Source organism: Manihot esculenta, chromosome 3, assembly GCF_001659605.2.
Source record: "Manihot esculenta cultivar AM560-2 chromosome 3, M.esculenta_v8, whole genome shotgun sequence".
Lineage (NCBI taxonomy): Eukaryota > Viridiplantae > Streptophyta > Magnoliopsida > Malpighiales > Euphorbiaceae > Manihot > Manihot esculenta.
Window position 1 is genome coordinate 32487150 of NC_035163.2, and position 16512 is coordinate 32503661.

General features: G+C 34.6%; 1 protein-coding gene across 6 annotated transcripts in view; it reads left to right on the forward strand.

Annotated features, from left to right (window-relative positions):
* Window positions 1-16512, forward strand: part of LOC110610326 — a 52843-nt gene that overhangs the window by 31346 nt on the left and 4985 nt on the right. For 3 of the 6 annotated variants that reach the window (XM_021750194.2, XM_021750195.2, XM_043955228.1), the window contains 23 exons: window positions 163-263; window positions 1202-1497; window positions 1631-1715; window positions 2423-3121; window positions 3229-3547; window positions 3735-3893; window positions 3986-4149; window positions 4235-4415; window positions 4498-4767; window positions 4868-5074; window positions 8016-8073; window positions 9454-9584; window positions 9740-10243; window positions 10342-11166; window positions 11313-11389; window positions 11696-12143; window positions 13341-13424; window positions 13586-13741; window positions 13826-14010; window positions 14422-14961; window positions 15552-15729; window positions 15819-15961; window positions 16053-16179. In XM_021750194.2, coding sequence (XP_021605886.1) covers window positions 163-263; window positions 1202-1497; window positions 1631-1715; window positions 2423-3121; window positions 3229-3547; window positions 3735-3893; window positions 3986-4149; window positions 4235-4415; window positions 4498-4767; window positions 4868-5074; window positions 8016-8073; window positions 9454-9584; window positions 9740-10243; window positions 10342-11166; window positions 11313-11389; window positions 11696-12143; window positions 13341-13424; window positions 13586-13741; window positions 13826-14010; window positions 14422-14961; window positions 15552-15729; window positions 15819-15961; window positions 16053-16179 — 5937 coding nt within the window. Of the gene's footprint in view, window positions 1-162; window positions 264-1201; window positions 1498-1630; window positions 1716-2422; window positions 3122-3228; window positions 3548-3734; window positions 3894-3985; window positions 4150-4234; window positions 4416-4497; window positions 4768-4867; window positions 5075-8015; window positions 8074-9453; window positions 9585-9739; window positions 10244-10341; window positions 11167-11312; window positions 11390-11695; window positions 12144-13340; window positions 13425-13585; window positions 13742-13825; window positions 14046-14421; window positions 14962-15551; window positions 15730-15818; window positions 15962-16052; window positions 16180-16512 lie in introns of those variants that run through there. The other 3 variants (XM_021750196.2, XM_043955229.1, XM_021750197.2) reach the window with 3 other exon arrangements.

Below are 16512 nucleotides of genomic sequence, written 5' to 3' on the forward strand. Positions count from 1 at the left end.
ACTTTGCCAAGGAATCCTCACATAATTTATTCACAATTCGAAGAGTTATGCCGTAAGTTATCAATGATCACTAGCTAATATTTTTAATCATTTAAATCTGGCTCTGTTTTATGATTATTTTTTTTCATCTGATTCAATGTTTTATATTATTTATATGTGCAGCTTGTTTCTCCTGAGTTTACCTTCTATGATGGCACAAAATCTTCATTAGATGATTCATATGGTGAAAAACTTCTACGCGCAAAAATGGATTTCAGTTTCATGTAAGAGATACCATTTTATTAATTTGCATTCTTTTTTTTTTTCTTTTTTTCTGTGGTTGAACTTTCTGAACCTGTTTTGGTACTGCATCCCTTTTCTCAATGTGTTGTTTCTGAAGCTTATACCTCAAATTTCCATTAAATATTTCCCTTACTGCAATTAGGTATTTTCCTTTATATCAAGTTTCCAGTTCAAATTTAAAGTTTTCAATTTTTTTCCTTTTATTTCTCAATTGGCTGCTTTCAAAACTACCGTTAGGATGGAAATCAAGGACTCTGAAATCTGAATTCCACAAGACAGAGCAGATCCAATAACAGATATGTCCATATCAAAACTTACAATAAAGTGTATATATCGTATTGAAACAAAAAGGTAATTTCAACCTGAAAGAAAAAAACATGCTGGGATAAAGTCATCAATTTACTCTTACTATTTTCTGAAAAGCAGGATGCTGCTGTCTGATGACAAGGTATGTCTTTGTGGCCACAGAATACACTGTTTAAGGATGATGGAGAGGATAAGATGAAGAAATTTGAGAATATGCATCCAAATGCTAGGTTATTTTTTTTACAATTTTCTGAGGGTATTTCAAGGGCAACCGTGTTTGATAAAAATGTTTTCCCTTCACATTTCCAAGCCTTTTACTCTTTGAATTTTCCCATAATTTCTTTCTAAATTAATCATGTAATAATATGAATTTGATTTGATGAAGCTCTCACATAGATATTGTTAGGTGAGAGTGAGACAGCTTTTTAACTTTTTTTTTTCTTGTCCTTTCTTTTATTCAGTCTTTTGTTGCCTTTGCTAATACTTCATTTCCAGATGAATAGGTGAATTTCGACGTTGATTTGACCTATGGCTTGAGAACATTGTCTCCATTTGTTTTTAATGATATATAATAGTGGATACTAATTACCCAGATACCTGTTTTGCTTACCAGGTATGCGACAAAGGACAATGATACCTGGATTCGAGCGGTGGTGAAGGATCTGACTGTTGAGGCTGGTTCTGGTCTTATGATTCTGGATCCTGTGGATATTTCTGGGGGGTATACATCCGTGAAGGAGAAAACCAATATGTCTCTGATGTCTACAGATATATGCTTCCATCTTTCCTTGAGTGCCATTTCTCTCTTACTAAACTTGCAGACTCAGGCAGCTGCTGCATTACAATTCGGGAATGCGGTTCCTTTAGCGCCTTGTATCAACTATGACCGAATTTGGGTGTCGCCAAAAGGTTTTCATCTTTTTGACTAGAGGATTTGATACTAGCATGTTAGCTTTGTTTGCCATGGAGTTGTAAGACCTACTTTTGCAATTGATTTACTCTTTGATGTCTCTTACCGTTACTTTTTGGACATATTATGCAGAAAATGGGCCTCGTAATAACCTTACCTTCTGGAGGCCTCAAGCTCCTCCAAACTATGTTATACTGGGAGATTGTGTGACATCAAGGTAAATTTTATCTTGACTTGGTTTTTAAAGCTTCTTTTGTTTCTTCTTTAAAATTTGTAGAACAGAAAACTGCTTGCAGCATGCATTCATTAGATTCCTTATATGTAAATTATAGGATCATCTACTGAAAATATAATGTAATCTGAGTTGGCATGTTTCTTCTTCATCATTTAGAGTCCCTACTGATAAGGTACATGCATTGTGGAGTGTCAAGTTCATTTTATACTCGTCAAATATACTTGTAAGAAAGTTTTCACTATCTTAACTTGAGTTCCTCAACAGGGCATTTCAGATACAAGAGGTTTGGACAACTCTTGCCACCCATAGTTTGGATAAACTTACCTAATTATTTTAAGCAACTTTTTTTACTTGGCTATTTCAATGTTTAATTCCTTTTTTTGCTTTCTGTTTCATTGACTTCCGATACCACCTTCTAATGGATTGTTTGAACATGATTTCTTTTATTGATAGTTAATATGCTACTCATGGAACTTCTTTAATAAACTTATTTTGACAATTTTTGCAATCCATTTCTAATTTTTCTTTTACGAGCTAAGAAATTGTATTCTGTCCATCTCTGTAGTACTGCTACTCAGAATTTGTTCCCCAATCTTCAATATGTATTTTTGCTCTATTTTGTCTATTTAATCAGGGTGCATCTGAACTTCCCTTCTTTTTTTGTCTTTCTTCATCATTTTCATGTTCAGGCCAAATCCTCCTTCACAAGCAGTAATGGCAGTAAGTAACACTTATGGACGTGTGAGAAAGCCTATTGGATTTAATCTAATTGGCTTGTTCTCTGAAATTCAAGGATTTGGAGGTGAAGGCCATTCTGATTCTGATAGTGATTGTTCTCTTTGGATGCCTGTTGCACCAGCAGGATACACAGCACTTGGTTGTGTAGTGAATGTAGGAAGCCAACCTCCACCAAATCATGTAGTTTATTGCCTACGGTCTGACCTTGTGGCATCTGCAACATATTCAGAATGCTTATTTAGTGTGCAACCTAATCCTTTGTCTGTATCTGGGTTTAGTATTTGGCGTATGGACAATGTTATTGCATCTTTTTTTGCCCATTCTTCAACTGAACATCCTCCCAGAGTTAGTAGTTGCAACCTTAATCATCTTCTCCTCTGGAGCTCTATGCGGCATCATTCTTTGTCTAAAGAATCAGATTTGACTGTTGATCATGGCCGTAAAAATAAGCAAAAAGTTAGTGAGGCTGAAAATTCATCTGGGTGGGATGTTGTCCGATCAGTTTCAAAAGCATCTAATTGTTACCTAACTACCCCCAATTTTGAGAGGATTTGGTGGGACAAGGGTAGTGATGTACGGAGGCCTGTCTCAATATGGCGACCTATTGCACGTCCTGGTTATGCAATACTTGGAGATTGTATTACTGAAGGGTTAGACAATATTATTATTATTATTATCTTTTTCTGAATTTGTTTTTATCTATTGTAATGGATCTTATATAATTTTTAATATGTGGGTTACTTTTTCTTCTTTGCAGCTTGGAACCACCTGCTTTGGGCCTAATATTTAGAACTGATAATCCTGAACTCTCTTCAAGGCCTGCACAATTTACCAAAGTTGCACACATTGTGGGGAAAGGCTTTCATGAAGTCTTTTTCTGGTATCCAGTTGCTCCTCCTGGATATGCTTCTCTAGGATGTGTTGTCACGAGAACAGATGAAGCACCTAGAATAGCTTCGTTCTGCTGCCCAAGGATGGATCTCGTTAACCAAGTAAATATAGTTGAGGTGCCCATTTCAAGATTTTCTAGCTCAAAGGCATCTAATTGCTGGAGTATTTGGAAAGTTGAAAATCAGGTTAAGATGGGAGTTGCAGAACTCTGTCTTTCTCTTCATTTATGTTATGCATATTGGCAGTTTAATCTAAATGTTTGTCTTAAGCTTAATTTTTTATCTATTTTTGTTGGTCTTATGGATCAACTGTTGAACTTTTATTGTGAACCTGAGGAGTTTTAATGTTTACTTTTGCCCTTTGTTTCTGTAGGCCTCCACTTTTCTTGCTCGCTCTGATCTTAAAAAGCCATCAAGTAGGTTGGCATTTGCAATTGGGGATTCTGTGAAGCCAAAGTCACGGGAAAACATAACTGCTGAGCTTAAGCTGAGATGTTTTTCTGTAACTGTTTTAGACAGCTTATGCGGAATGGTATGTAGACTCTGGAACTAAAGCACCATAGACAATGACCTAAAGATAGTAATTCTTTTTTTATTCTATTCTTATGTTAAGTTGCATTCCAGATGACACCTCTATTTGATACTACAATAACCAATATCAAGCTTGCAACACATGGTAGGATGGAGGCAATGAATGCTGTACTCATTTCTTCTATTGCTGCATCAACATTTAACACACAATTGGAAGCATGGGAGCCGCTTGTGGAACCATTTGATGGAATCTTCAAGTAATGTTGTTGATCATACTGCTTAAACTGTTTATGTTTCTGTAGATGCAATACCCTTGATATTATATGATTTCTACTTTACAAGGTTTGAAACGTATGATACCAATGGACATCAACCATCAAGACTTGCAAAGAGAGTACATATTGCTGCAACCAGTATCCTGAATGTCAATGTCAGCGCAGCCAACCTTGAAACTTTTATAGGGACCATCCTTTCTTGGAGAAAGCAGCTGGAACTTGATCAGAAAGCAATAAAGCTAAATGAGGTAAAAGGAGTTCAAGATTCTTTGTATTTCAAAATCTTCTGCATTTAATTTGTTATTAAGACGGGATTTCTAGTAAATGCAGGAAGCTGGTAATCATAATATAAATGAAGAGGATCCAACTTATTCTGCTTTGGATGAAGATGATTTTCAGACTGTAACAATTGAAAATGAACTTGGATGTGATATGCATCTGAAAAAGGTTGACGATGATGTGAATGTGGTTGAACAAATACATCCTGGTGGGCGTACATATGTGTGGATTCCACCTCCACGATTTTCTGACAGGTTAAAGGTTGCAGATGAATCCAGGGAAGCACGCTGTTATGTTGTTATCCAGATAATTGAAGCTAAGGTTGCAATTTTGAATTTTATTCTGCTCATACTACCCGCCTTATATTGTTAAACTTTTTGTTGTTGCTGAAATTAAAAATACTTCTTCCTATTTTCTACAGGGATTGCCTGTTGTTGATGACGGTAATAGCCATAACTTCTTTTGTGCTCTACGCCTTGTCGTTGATAGTCAAGGGACAGATCAGCAAAAGTATTTTCCTCAGAGTGCAAGGACAAAATGTGTGAAGCCCGTAATTCTTAAGGGAAAAGAAGTTAATCATGCCATTGCAAAGTGGAATGAAGTTTTCATATTTGAAATTCCTCGGAAGGTATTCTCTGATCAACTAACTCATCTTTACAGTCATATATTCTTGTTTATTGTTATCCATTAAATAATCTTGGGATCATTTTTTTTTTTTGGCTTTATATGCTTGTTTTTTATATCATTTTCTCTTTGGGAGATTGCATCCAATCCATTCATTATTCATCAGTCGCTCCATCTCTGAACATTGTGATCCAGAATCCAGAGATACCATTTATTCCTTGGCGAATCCAATAAAGGGTTCTTTCATCATTCTGTACAGACTATTTTAGTTTTTCAAATTGATTGATTTAACCGTGGAATCAGCCATCAGTTTCAGAAAGAAAACATTTTCTTTCTAACTTTGTTGTTTTAAATTCACAGGATGCTGTTTAATTTGCATATTAATATAATTGCAACATTTCTGCCCTTTATTAGGAATGCTGTTCTTTTATAACCATACTGATTTGCTGATGCATTGATGCTATTGGAATGGAGTTTGAGCCTAGGACACTAAAATGGACTACCAATCCTTTGCTATCTTTTTGCTTTCTTCCTTCTTTTTCTTCTTTTTTCTGTCTCTTTTATTTTGCACAATTGGGTATTGGTTTTATTTGACCATTGTTGAATGGCTGATACTCTTTTTGGCATTTAAAATAAAATTATAGGTTGGTGTTTTCTTCAGATCATCTGCTGTTTGTGAATCTCATTCCAATTCTATTGTATGCATTTTCAAGGGGCTTTTAAGCTTTTTGGTTTCCAAAGAAAAAATATTTGGGGGATGGCGGGTGGGGTGGGGTGGGGTAAGATAATTTATCAAATAGAACTTTGACAGTCCACGTGGCGGTTAGACCCACCTGCCGCAAAATTTTTTTAAAGTGTGGCAGAATTTTTTTTTAATTTTTATTTAAAAAAATAGTGCCTGCCTTGATAAATATAATAATTATATTGTAATATAATATAAATATGATAATTATATTATAATATAATTTTTTATTTTTAATTATTATATAATAATATATTTATAACGTATTTTTTATAATAACAAATATTTTTTTATTTTTCGTAATATATTATATTATAATAATATATTTTATTATTTTTATCATATTAGTTTTGTGGTACTGAAATTAAATAGTCACCCTTACAAGTTCACTGAATAATTTTTTATAAAATTCTCTCCTACAATAGTACTCCAATTTTTTACTCAATTATTTCTCATGCACCTCTACGGTGAAATATTTTTAACATAATTTTTTATAAAAGGCACTATGTCGTGCCGCGTGTCAGAAGCACAACACAAATTTTTTTTTTTAATTTTCTTAAAAATAAAAACAGTGCCTGCTGCGCATGTGATGCTATTATAAAAAATAAAATTATGAAAAATAAAAAATATTTGTTATTATAAAAAATGTTATAATTAATATTATTAATATAATATAATATAGTATAAATATTATTATATTGTAATATAATAATTAAAAAATATTATATTATAATATAATTATTATATTTAACGAGGCTTGATAAAGTGCCTGCATGCATGAGATGTGCGGCAGGCACTTTTTTTTAAATAAAAATAATAAAAAAATTCTGCCGCACTTGTAGGACGTGTCACAGGCGCCATGTGGGGGTCTGACCGCTATGTGGACGGTCAAACCCCTATTTGATAAATTTTTTTAACCCATCTCCCAAAATATTGTTTATTTGGGCACCAAAAAGCTAAAAAGCCCCATTTCCAATGTAGTTATGGATATAATATTTTGTTGAAAAATGGTTAATGAGTAGTTTGGAAAAATGTGATGGAAGAAATTATTGTCTAAATAAGTTGCTTGTGATTTGAAATGAAAACAGAAGTCTTGAGTAAAGGAAGATGTATCCAGTTCAACAGTGTTATGGGGTTACAAGCAGCTATTTTTTTTGGTGGGATATGGAAGTTAAACATTGTTTTCTAATATGCTTCTAAGTCGAAGAAAATTGGTTTCTTTGTAAAAAGAGAAAGAAAAGGGATAAAACTTCGAGCCTTATAAGAATGTATCAATGATCGTGCTAATTTCTTAAAATGATTGATTTGCTAAGATTCTACAATTGTGGTCGCCATTTTCTTCTATGCATGTTTACATTGTTTCCAAATGATCTCTATTGAAATATCTATTGTAAAATGTATACTTGTACACTTGTATTTTATCATTTTTGCTTACTAGACACCTCAGCTTTAATTGTGACCTAATAAATACTTAGCCTTTAAAAAATATTACTTTTAAATGCCTAAACTTAGAAAAAGGTCTACTTTTAAACATAACTTGAAAATCATGAATTTAAAAAATTACTTTTAAACACAATTTTAAAACCATGGATTTAACTATGGATTTGAAAAATTATTTTAGACACAACTTTAAAACTATAGATTTGGCAAATTTGTGTTTAAAAAATAATAATTTTTTAAAGTTTAGGTGCTTACTAGATCATGATTAAAGTGGAAGTGTTTGATAGGCAGAAGTTCTAAAATATAGGTGTGCAAGTATGCATTTAGCCAAATACAATTATCAAACATCTTTGAGGGGTACCTGATGTTCAGCATTTACTTCAATTATCTTTGAATAATCAAACATCTTTGAGGGGTACCTGATGTTCAGCATTTACTTCAATTATCTTTGAGGGGTACCCGATGTCCAGCATTTTGTATATTTTATCAATATTTTGAACCTTTAATGACAATAACAACAATAAGAACTAAGAATTATCCTAAACTAGCTGGAGTCGGTAAATAATTTTTTTTGCCATTCAACTCTGTTTGGTACCAGTTCTGCATCAGTTCTCAAATTTGTAAATGTTTTAGTACTACTTCCCTCCACGTCATTTTAGGCCCCCATTGGAATTCTTTGAGCCTTTTATGTTTCTATGTTTTTGTATCCTTGTTTGGAATTCTTCATAAACTAATATCATTTTATTGAAATTTTTTTCTTTAGCAGGGGCTGACCAAGTTAGAAGTGGAGGTCACGAATCTTGCAGCTAAAGCTGGAAAGGGTATGCGTTATAGGTGTCCATCCTCCCAGCTACAACTTATTTGCATGAAGTTGCACTAAAGTTATTAAATCTTATTTTCTGTTTTCGCTTTTATCTATTGTTGAATCCCATGTTGGTTTGGGTAAGGGTAAAGTGCCCCTTGCATGGGCCACAAACAATCCTCCCCTAAGCTAGCTTTTGGAGCGAGTTAGGCCTGGTCCAGATTTAACATGACATCAGAGTCTCCTATTGATGGTGGACCTCCCATAAATGTGTCACACTCCAGTGTGATCCTGAACCTGAGGGGTGTGTTGAATCCCACGTCGGTTTAAAAAAGGGTAAAGTGCCCCTTGTATAAGACCACAGGCAATCCTCCTCCTTATATGATTGTTAGTCAAAATAATTTCTTAAAATTTGACACGTTTGATGGCCATTCTGCTGACATTTTCTCCTTGAGACTCCATTTTTTAGCATTCATCTTCCAAAACTCCTTTAGTGCTTTACTCTTTTTTTTTCTTCTCTGTTAATTTAGAAAATTATCAAAATTTGAAGAGTTACTGGATTTTTATTTTTGGTCAACTTGTTATATTAAAATTATCCTTTAGAGTTATAAAGGGAAAAAAATCTATGGTCATCTGGTGGTTAGGGCATAAATGAGCCTAGTTGAGCAAGTATTTGGCTGCTCAGGTTTGCTTGTTCCCCTTAGACAAAGCTAAAAACTTCGTTTGGGCTCAGCAAACTTTTGGTAGTTTGCATGGCTATTCAAGGTGAAGTAGGTTGAATTGAATTACACTTTGCTTGACACCAAGCCATCAACTGAACCGCACAAATATTACTCTTGAAACAATCCATTTCTACTTTCATAATCATTAATGGACCAATGACCTGTCATACTCGGTGAAAAATCTGAACGCAATTTAATTTGGAATCAGTGTCTATCAAATGTATTGCTTTAAGAGCAAATTTTAATAGCCTAAAATTGGCTACTAATGAACTTCAAATAAGTGACAAAGAAACATAAACTGTCTATGCACAAGTTATTAATGAGTTGTTCATGAGCATATTGGGCTGAGCTTATTTGTCATCATGATTGGAGGCTAGTATTAAGTGAGCTGAAAATTAGTGTTTAAATATTGTATTTAATTTCATAAATGAACACATGATATTTTTTAATGCTTGTTCATAAGCTTTTGCTGAGCTCATTTGCTTCATTACAACCCCGCCAAGTTGATCAAACACTTCTTGCGAAGTGTTTTTCAAGGACTAAGGGATGACAAGATTGGCCATCAAGATCTGATGATTTTCTCCTTTTCATTTGCACTATTTTTAATTGGATTAAACCTAAGCTTGTGGAGGCAAAGTGGATAAAAATGCATTTTATGTGCTTGGAATTGGATACAGGTGAAGTTGTTGGTGCCCTCTCATTGCCTGTTGGAAATGGATCAGCCATGCTGAAAAAGGTTGCCTCAGCGAGGATGCTACATCAACCCGCTAATATGCAGAATATTGTGTCCTATCCACTAAGAAGAAGGGTGAGATATGTCCATTAACAAATTTATACATGATGCGGTTACACATATTGCATTTACCTTTTTTTATGTGGTAGCGAATATGATCTTGCATAATGTGAATATGTTTTTAGTCTGTTAGTGATTTTTTTTTTCGCTTTTATCATTATCACTTGCAGACTCTACAACACAATGTCAAACAGTTGCATGATATTGGATGCTTGTTAGTTTCTGCTACTTATTTTGAGAGGAATATGGTATCTAACTTCCTTGGAGATAAGGAAACGGAGTACTCTCATGATAGAGACATAGGTTTCTGGGTTCGGCTTAGTCCAGATGGTGATTGGGTGGGTGTTCGTTCATTGCTTCCGCTGTCTGTTTTCCCCAAATTTTTAGAGACTGATTTTATTGCGGTGGAAGTGGTCATGAAAAATGGCAAGAAGCATGCAATTTTCAGGGGCCTTGCAACAATCGTGAATGATTCAGATATTAAACTGGATGTTTCTGTATGCCATTCATCCTCTGTTTCTTCTTCAGGGAGAAGCAATATTAATGTTGTGATAGATGAGATCTTTGAAAATCAATGTTATCATCCTATTTCTGGTTGGGGTAACAAAGGGCCGAGCTTTAGAAGTAATGATCCAGGGCGATGGAGCACCAGAGATTTCTCATATTCATCAAATGTTTGTATATGTTTAAAAAGCGACAATATTTTTTTCAAGATTGTTTATTTCCAAAATATAGACTGTATGTTTCACCTGACTTGTGTTTTATTTTGAAGGATTTTTTTGAACCTTCTGCCCCTCCTGGATGGCAATGGACATCTTCTTGGATCATAGATAAATCTTCACCTGTTGATGATGAGGGCTGGGCATATGGTCCTGACTTTAATAGTTTGAAGTGGCCTCCAACTTCAAAGTCATGTACCAAATCAAATCTTGATGTTGTGCGCCGTAGGCGTTGGATTCGTAGGAGGCAACAAGTAACAGGGCCAGGATCTTATAACATGACTGGTAATTTAATTTCCATAAAACCTGGATCATCAGCTGTTTTACCATGGAGAAGCACATCAAAGGATTCTGACCACTTCTTACAAGTGCGTCCTTCTGTTGATCATTCTCAGCCTGCAACATGTTCATGGGGTCGACACGTTACTTTTGGTTCTGGCTATGCATTTGGAAAGGAGCAGGCTTTTGTTGATCACGGCTTACTAACTAGACAGAATACTTTGAAGCAGGGAAGTAAAATGCCTAACACTTTTAAGTTGAATCAGCTGGAGAAGAAAGATGCCCTTTTTTGTTGTACTTCTAGTAGTGGAAGTAAACTGTTTTGGCTTAGCATAGGTGCTGATGCCTCAATTCTTCACACTGAACTCAATTCTCCTATATATGATTGGAGAATCTCTATCAACTCTCCGTTGAAGTTGGAAAACCAACTTCCTTGCTCAGCTGAATTCACAATTTGGGAAAAAACACGCGATGAGGGTTGCATTGAGCGACAACATGGTATAATCTCTTCACGCAGTGGTGTACACATATACGCAGCAGATATCCATAAACCTGTCTATCTCACATTGCTTGTTCAGGGTGGTTGGATTTTGGAAAAGGTAATAATTGTTCTAAATGTCTATTGGTGCTCACGTCTGAAATTCCTTTCGAGTTGGATGACCATATTTAACGCACATATTCTCTTATATAGAAAAATTTAGCTCGTGGGATCTTTCTATTTAATAAGTATTAATTTTATTGGCAGGACCCTGTTCTTGTTCTAGATCTTCCTTCCAATGATCATGTCTCATCATTCTGGATGGTCCACCAGCAAAGTAAAAGGTTTGGCTGGTGCATTATTAATTAGTTCTCCCAACACAAAAGAGGGAACATATTGGATGTTTATAGAATTAAACACAATACTAGATTTTCATGAATATCTTAATAAAACTAAAGTTTCCTGAATAGAACTGAAGTGTTATGAGCTTTCCTTATGTTTTGGTTCCTTAATGAGTCTATGATTGTTTCCATAGTGCTGGCGTTTGAGACTTGAGATTGCTTTCAAAATTGATGCACTAGATAAAATGAATCTTTTTAATCGTTTATAGCTGTGAGTTATGGTATTCATCATATTTGTTGGATGTTCAGGAGACTGCGTGTGAGCATTGAACAAGATATGGGAGGAACCATTGCTGCACCCAAAACAATTAGATTGTTTGTTCCATACTGGATAGTAAATGATTCATCTCTGCCATTGGCATATAGAGTGGTAGAAATTGAGCCATCTGACAATGCAGATGCAGATTCAGTCTTTCTTTCAAGAGCAGTCAAGTCCACAAAAACAACTTTGAGAAATCCCACAATGGAAAGGAGACATTCTGTTTCAAAGCGAAACATTCAAGTACTTGAACTAATCGAGGATACAAGCCCACTACCTAGTATGCTTTCTCCACAAGATTCAGCAGGTAAAAGTGGGCTTATGTTGTTTCCATCCCAGAAGGATGCATATATGTGCCCACGAGTGGGTCTTGCTGTTGCTATTCGTCATTCTGACTCCTATAGTCCCGGGATTTCTCTTCTTGAGCTTGAAAAGAAGGTGAGTAGATGGACATAATTAGCTCAACTGTTTTTCTAAGACTTCCTATTTATCTCTATTGCTCTAAGACTTCATATTTGGCTTGAGATTTCCCTTTTCTTCTCCTTTTTTTTTTTCGAAAAATTACACTTTAGTTCCCGAGATTTAGCATAATTAACGGATTGATCCCAATATTTTTAAAATCGAATACTTAAATCCCTTTATAATCAGTCTGTCCAAATTAGAGATTCTTCCATCCATTTTTGCCATCAAAAGTGTGAAAATGTCTTTATTATTCTTTTTAAATAGATAAACTATGCTTTAGTCCATAAGTTTTAGTATAATTAGTGGATTAGTCCTTATATTTTTAGAATTGAACACTTAAATTTCTTTATAATTAGTCTATTCAGACTCTAACCCTTTCATCCATTTATTGCAATTAAAAGCGTGAAAATGTTTTTATTATCCCCTTTTTAAATTAAAAATGTTAAGAATTTAGGATTTTCATCCATTTTCCCTCATCTATTAAAATTTAAACATTTTGGTCATTCATTTTTCATTTGAAAGAACACTTAAGTCCCCGTTAACTTTTGTCCAGTCTATCTCTTTCAATTAATTTATAATACTTTTTATCCTTCAATTTTCGTTAAAATATTTCAGTACTTGATAGCTTCAATACTTGATGGCTTCAAAACTTTCAAAAAATACTTATAATTTCAACTATTTTTAAATGGTACCAAGTAATCTTAAGTAGGTTGTAAACTTTACAAAAAATATTTTAGAAAAAAAATTGTACTTTCAAAAGTTTGATTACCCATTAACTATGAATTAATATCTATAATGGATAGAAAAACCAAAATTTTAAATAGATTAAACATAGAGAAATTTAAGAATTCAATTTAAAAAATATAAGGACTAATTTATTAATTACGCTAAAACTCAAGGATTAAAATATAGTTCATGCAATATAAAGTGATTTACCTGCATTGGCAAGGATTTAAGTGTTTACGAGGGTATTTTACGTATTTAAAGTATTTATTTTAACGGAATTATGGATGGAAGGACCTCCAATTTGAATAGATTGATTATAAAGAGATTTAAGTGTTCAATTTTAAAAATATAGGACTCATCCATTAACTACACTAAAACTCAAGGATTTAAGTGTAATTTACTCCTTTTTTTTTTTTTTGGGTTGTGATGCTAATTGAAATTTTACAGGAAAGGGTTGATGTCAAGGCATTTAGTTCAGATGGATCTTATTACAAGCTTTCGGTGCTACTCAAGACCTCTGAGAGGACAAAGGTTTGTCGCTAGTATTCTGGCATATTCTTTGTGGTTGTACTTCTTTCATTTCTATTCCAATGCAAAATAGGCAACGTTTAGACAAAAAAGCTTTAGTAATTTGTTAATATTTGTGGAAGAGATTTTTTATTCATAACATCTTTCTATTCAATGATATTCAGGTTGTTCATTTTCAGCCGCACATCTTGTTTATCAATAGGGTTGGTTTCAGTCTCTGCCTAAGGCAGTGTGATTCTCAGTTATTCGAATGGATTCATCCTACTGATCCTCCCAAATCATTTGCATGGCAGTCTTCTGCTAAAGTTGAGCTATTGAAGGTCTGTGCAGTTAAAATAATTTTTCTCCTGAGTGCATGTGCTGAGGTTATCATCTGATGGCCTATTGCCATTTTTTACTTTCAGTTGAGGTTAGATGGATATGATTGGAGCACACCATTTAGTGTTTGCAGTGAAGGTATGATGCGCATTTCTTTGAAGAAAGATACTGGAGGCGGTCAAATGCAGTTAAGGGTACAAGTAAGAAGTGGCGCAAAGAGCTCACGCTATGAAGTTATTTTCCGTCCAAACTCTTCATCCAGTCCATACAGGTTGCTCTGTATACCCATAGCAACAAGTTTCTCTGGTCAAACTTCCCATCTTTATTCCTTTTCTATTCTAGATATTAGAACCTTTCTGCTCTTATTCACATTTACATTTATCATGAAAATGGATAGGTTAGCTTTGCTATTAGAGCCTTAAATTCTGGTCAACCATTTGTTTTGCTAATTGATATCAAACATTATTGGTGAAAAATATAGGAGACTGAAATGTATAGTTTGGCAATGAAATATATTTTTTCTTGTTATGTGATTTATGAAAATAAAAATATCTTATGTTCAGGGACTTGATGCCTATCAAATTAAGAATTTCTCATGTTATATCCCTGTTTTGGTTCATTATGCATGTTTTTTTGCTCCTATCGTCTTTTAGTTGATGGTGATAATTAACTTCTACAACAGGATTGAAAATCGTTCTATGTTTTTACCCATTCGATTTCGGCAAGTTGATGGTGTTGGTGATTCATGGAAGCTGATTCTTCCTAGCGCAGCTGCTTCATTCTTATGGGAAGATCTTGGTAGACGGCAACTGTTGGAACTCTTTGTAGATGGGACTGACTCATCAAAATCACTGATATACAATATTGATGAGATTTCAGATAACTTACCCATCCATATGGGTGGTGGACCAACTAGAGCTTTACGTGTTACTATTGTGAAGGAAGATAAAGTGAATGTCGTTAAGATCAGTGATTGGATGCCAGAAAATGAGCATACTGCTATCACAAATACCAGAGTCCCTCTTCAGTTGTCACAGGTTGAAGGAAATGATTCTCAAAAACATGTATTTCCATCCACCACTGATGGTGAATTTCATGTTGTTCTTGAGCTTGCAGAGCTCGGAATATCAGTAATTGACCACACACCAGAGGAAATTTTATATTTATCAGTGCAGAATCTTCTTCTCGCATATTCTACTGGCTTGGGATCTGGGTTCAGTAGGTATTACTTGCTTTTAAGTAGTTTTTCATTCCTTCAAAGAGCTTTGTCTTCTCTAGACATCATCAAGGGTGAAGGAAGGAGAGAAAGAGGCTTGGATTGTTGATTGTTGATTTGACAAATTTCTGGATGCATCTCTTTTTGTTTCATAAATATATTCTGATACGGAAATTTTTTTTTTCTGAATTCATGTTCAAGTAATGTTGAAAGTTATGAATCAGTGACATTTCATAGGGCATTAATGTGATCCATGGAATTAGTTTTAGTCATGGCAATGGTTTTATATTTTTCTGCCATTGAGAATGGTAGTTTCTTACCTTCAAATCCCTGTTACTTTCTGTAGACTCTTCTTTATTCTCATGGGAAATCTCAATGCTCTCATCCTAGAGTAGCTTAAGTGTATATTTATTATATGGTGGGTATATTGATTTCATGCAGCGCTTAGCAATATGTTCTATTAATAAATTTTATGGATTTTTATCTATAAAATCCTAAATATGTTATGTTGGTAGCAAGAGGAATGTGTAGCTCAAGACTGCTTAGTAGCCGTTAATGTTTTTAACCAATAACTTCCACACTGTTTTCTTTTACAGGTTCAAATTGAGAATGCATGGAATACAAGTGGATAACCAACTGCCGTTAACTCCAATGCCAGTTCTCTTCAGGCCACAGAAAGTTGGGCATGAGACGGACTATATCTTGAAGTTTTCCATGACACTGCAATCAAATGGTTCACTAGATCTATGTGTTTATCCATATATTGGTTTCAGTGTGAGCTGGCACACCTTTAATCTTTTTACTTTGCAAGTATTGGTTCGTTTCTTATTCATTTTTTGATGTTGGTCTTATTGTGTTATCAGGGACCTGATAATTCAGCTTTCTTAATAAACATTCATGAACCTATTATCTGGCGCCTTCATGAGATGATCCAGCAGGTCAATCTCAGTAGGTTACAAGACACTCAAACAACCGCTGTTTCAGTTGATCCAATCATTCACATTGGGTATGCAAGAGCCCATTTTTAAGATTGTTTTGTTTTTGCCCCTTCTATGTGTGGCTACTTGAGCTCATCCAATAGCATACTTGAATTACAGTGTTCTGAACATCTCAGAAGTTCGATTCAAAGTGTCAATGGCTATGTCACCTGGTCAACGGCCAAGAGGAGTCCTTGGTTTCTGGTCGTCCTTGATGACTGCTTTGGGAAACACTGAAAATATGCCAGTAAGTGTTAGGATAGTTCTCTATAAAAGCAACTGGCACTTTTAATGAACTCCAAAAGTTGTATTAATGCATACCATTTGTTTCTTCAGCTTTTGTTTAGCTTACTGCTATTATCAGCTTGGTGCTTTGTGTTGCTTTGAATTTTGTGATGGTGCATCTGAATACTGTACTTTTTTGTTTATCCTGTTGAGCCTACTAACTTGACGTGTTCAATGTCAGTCTCGTTGATTTTGCTTTGCTATATGACCAATACCGACTTTGGGCCTATATGACTTGAGAGAGGCTTCTGTGTCATTGGGTCAAAGATATTGATAGGGTTTCATAAACTGGTGT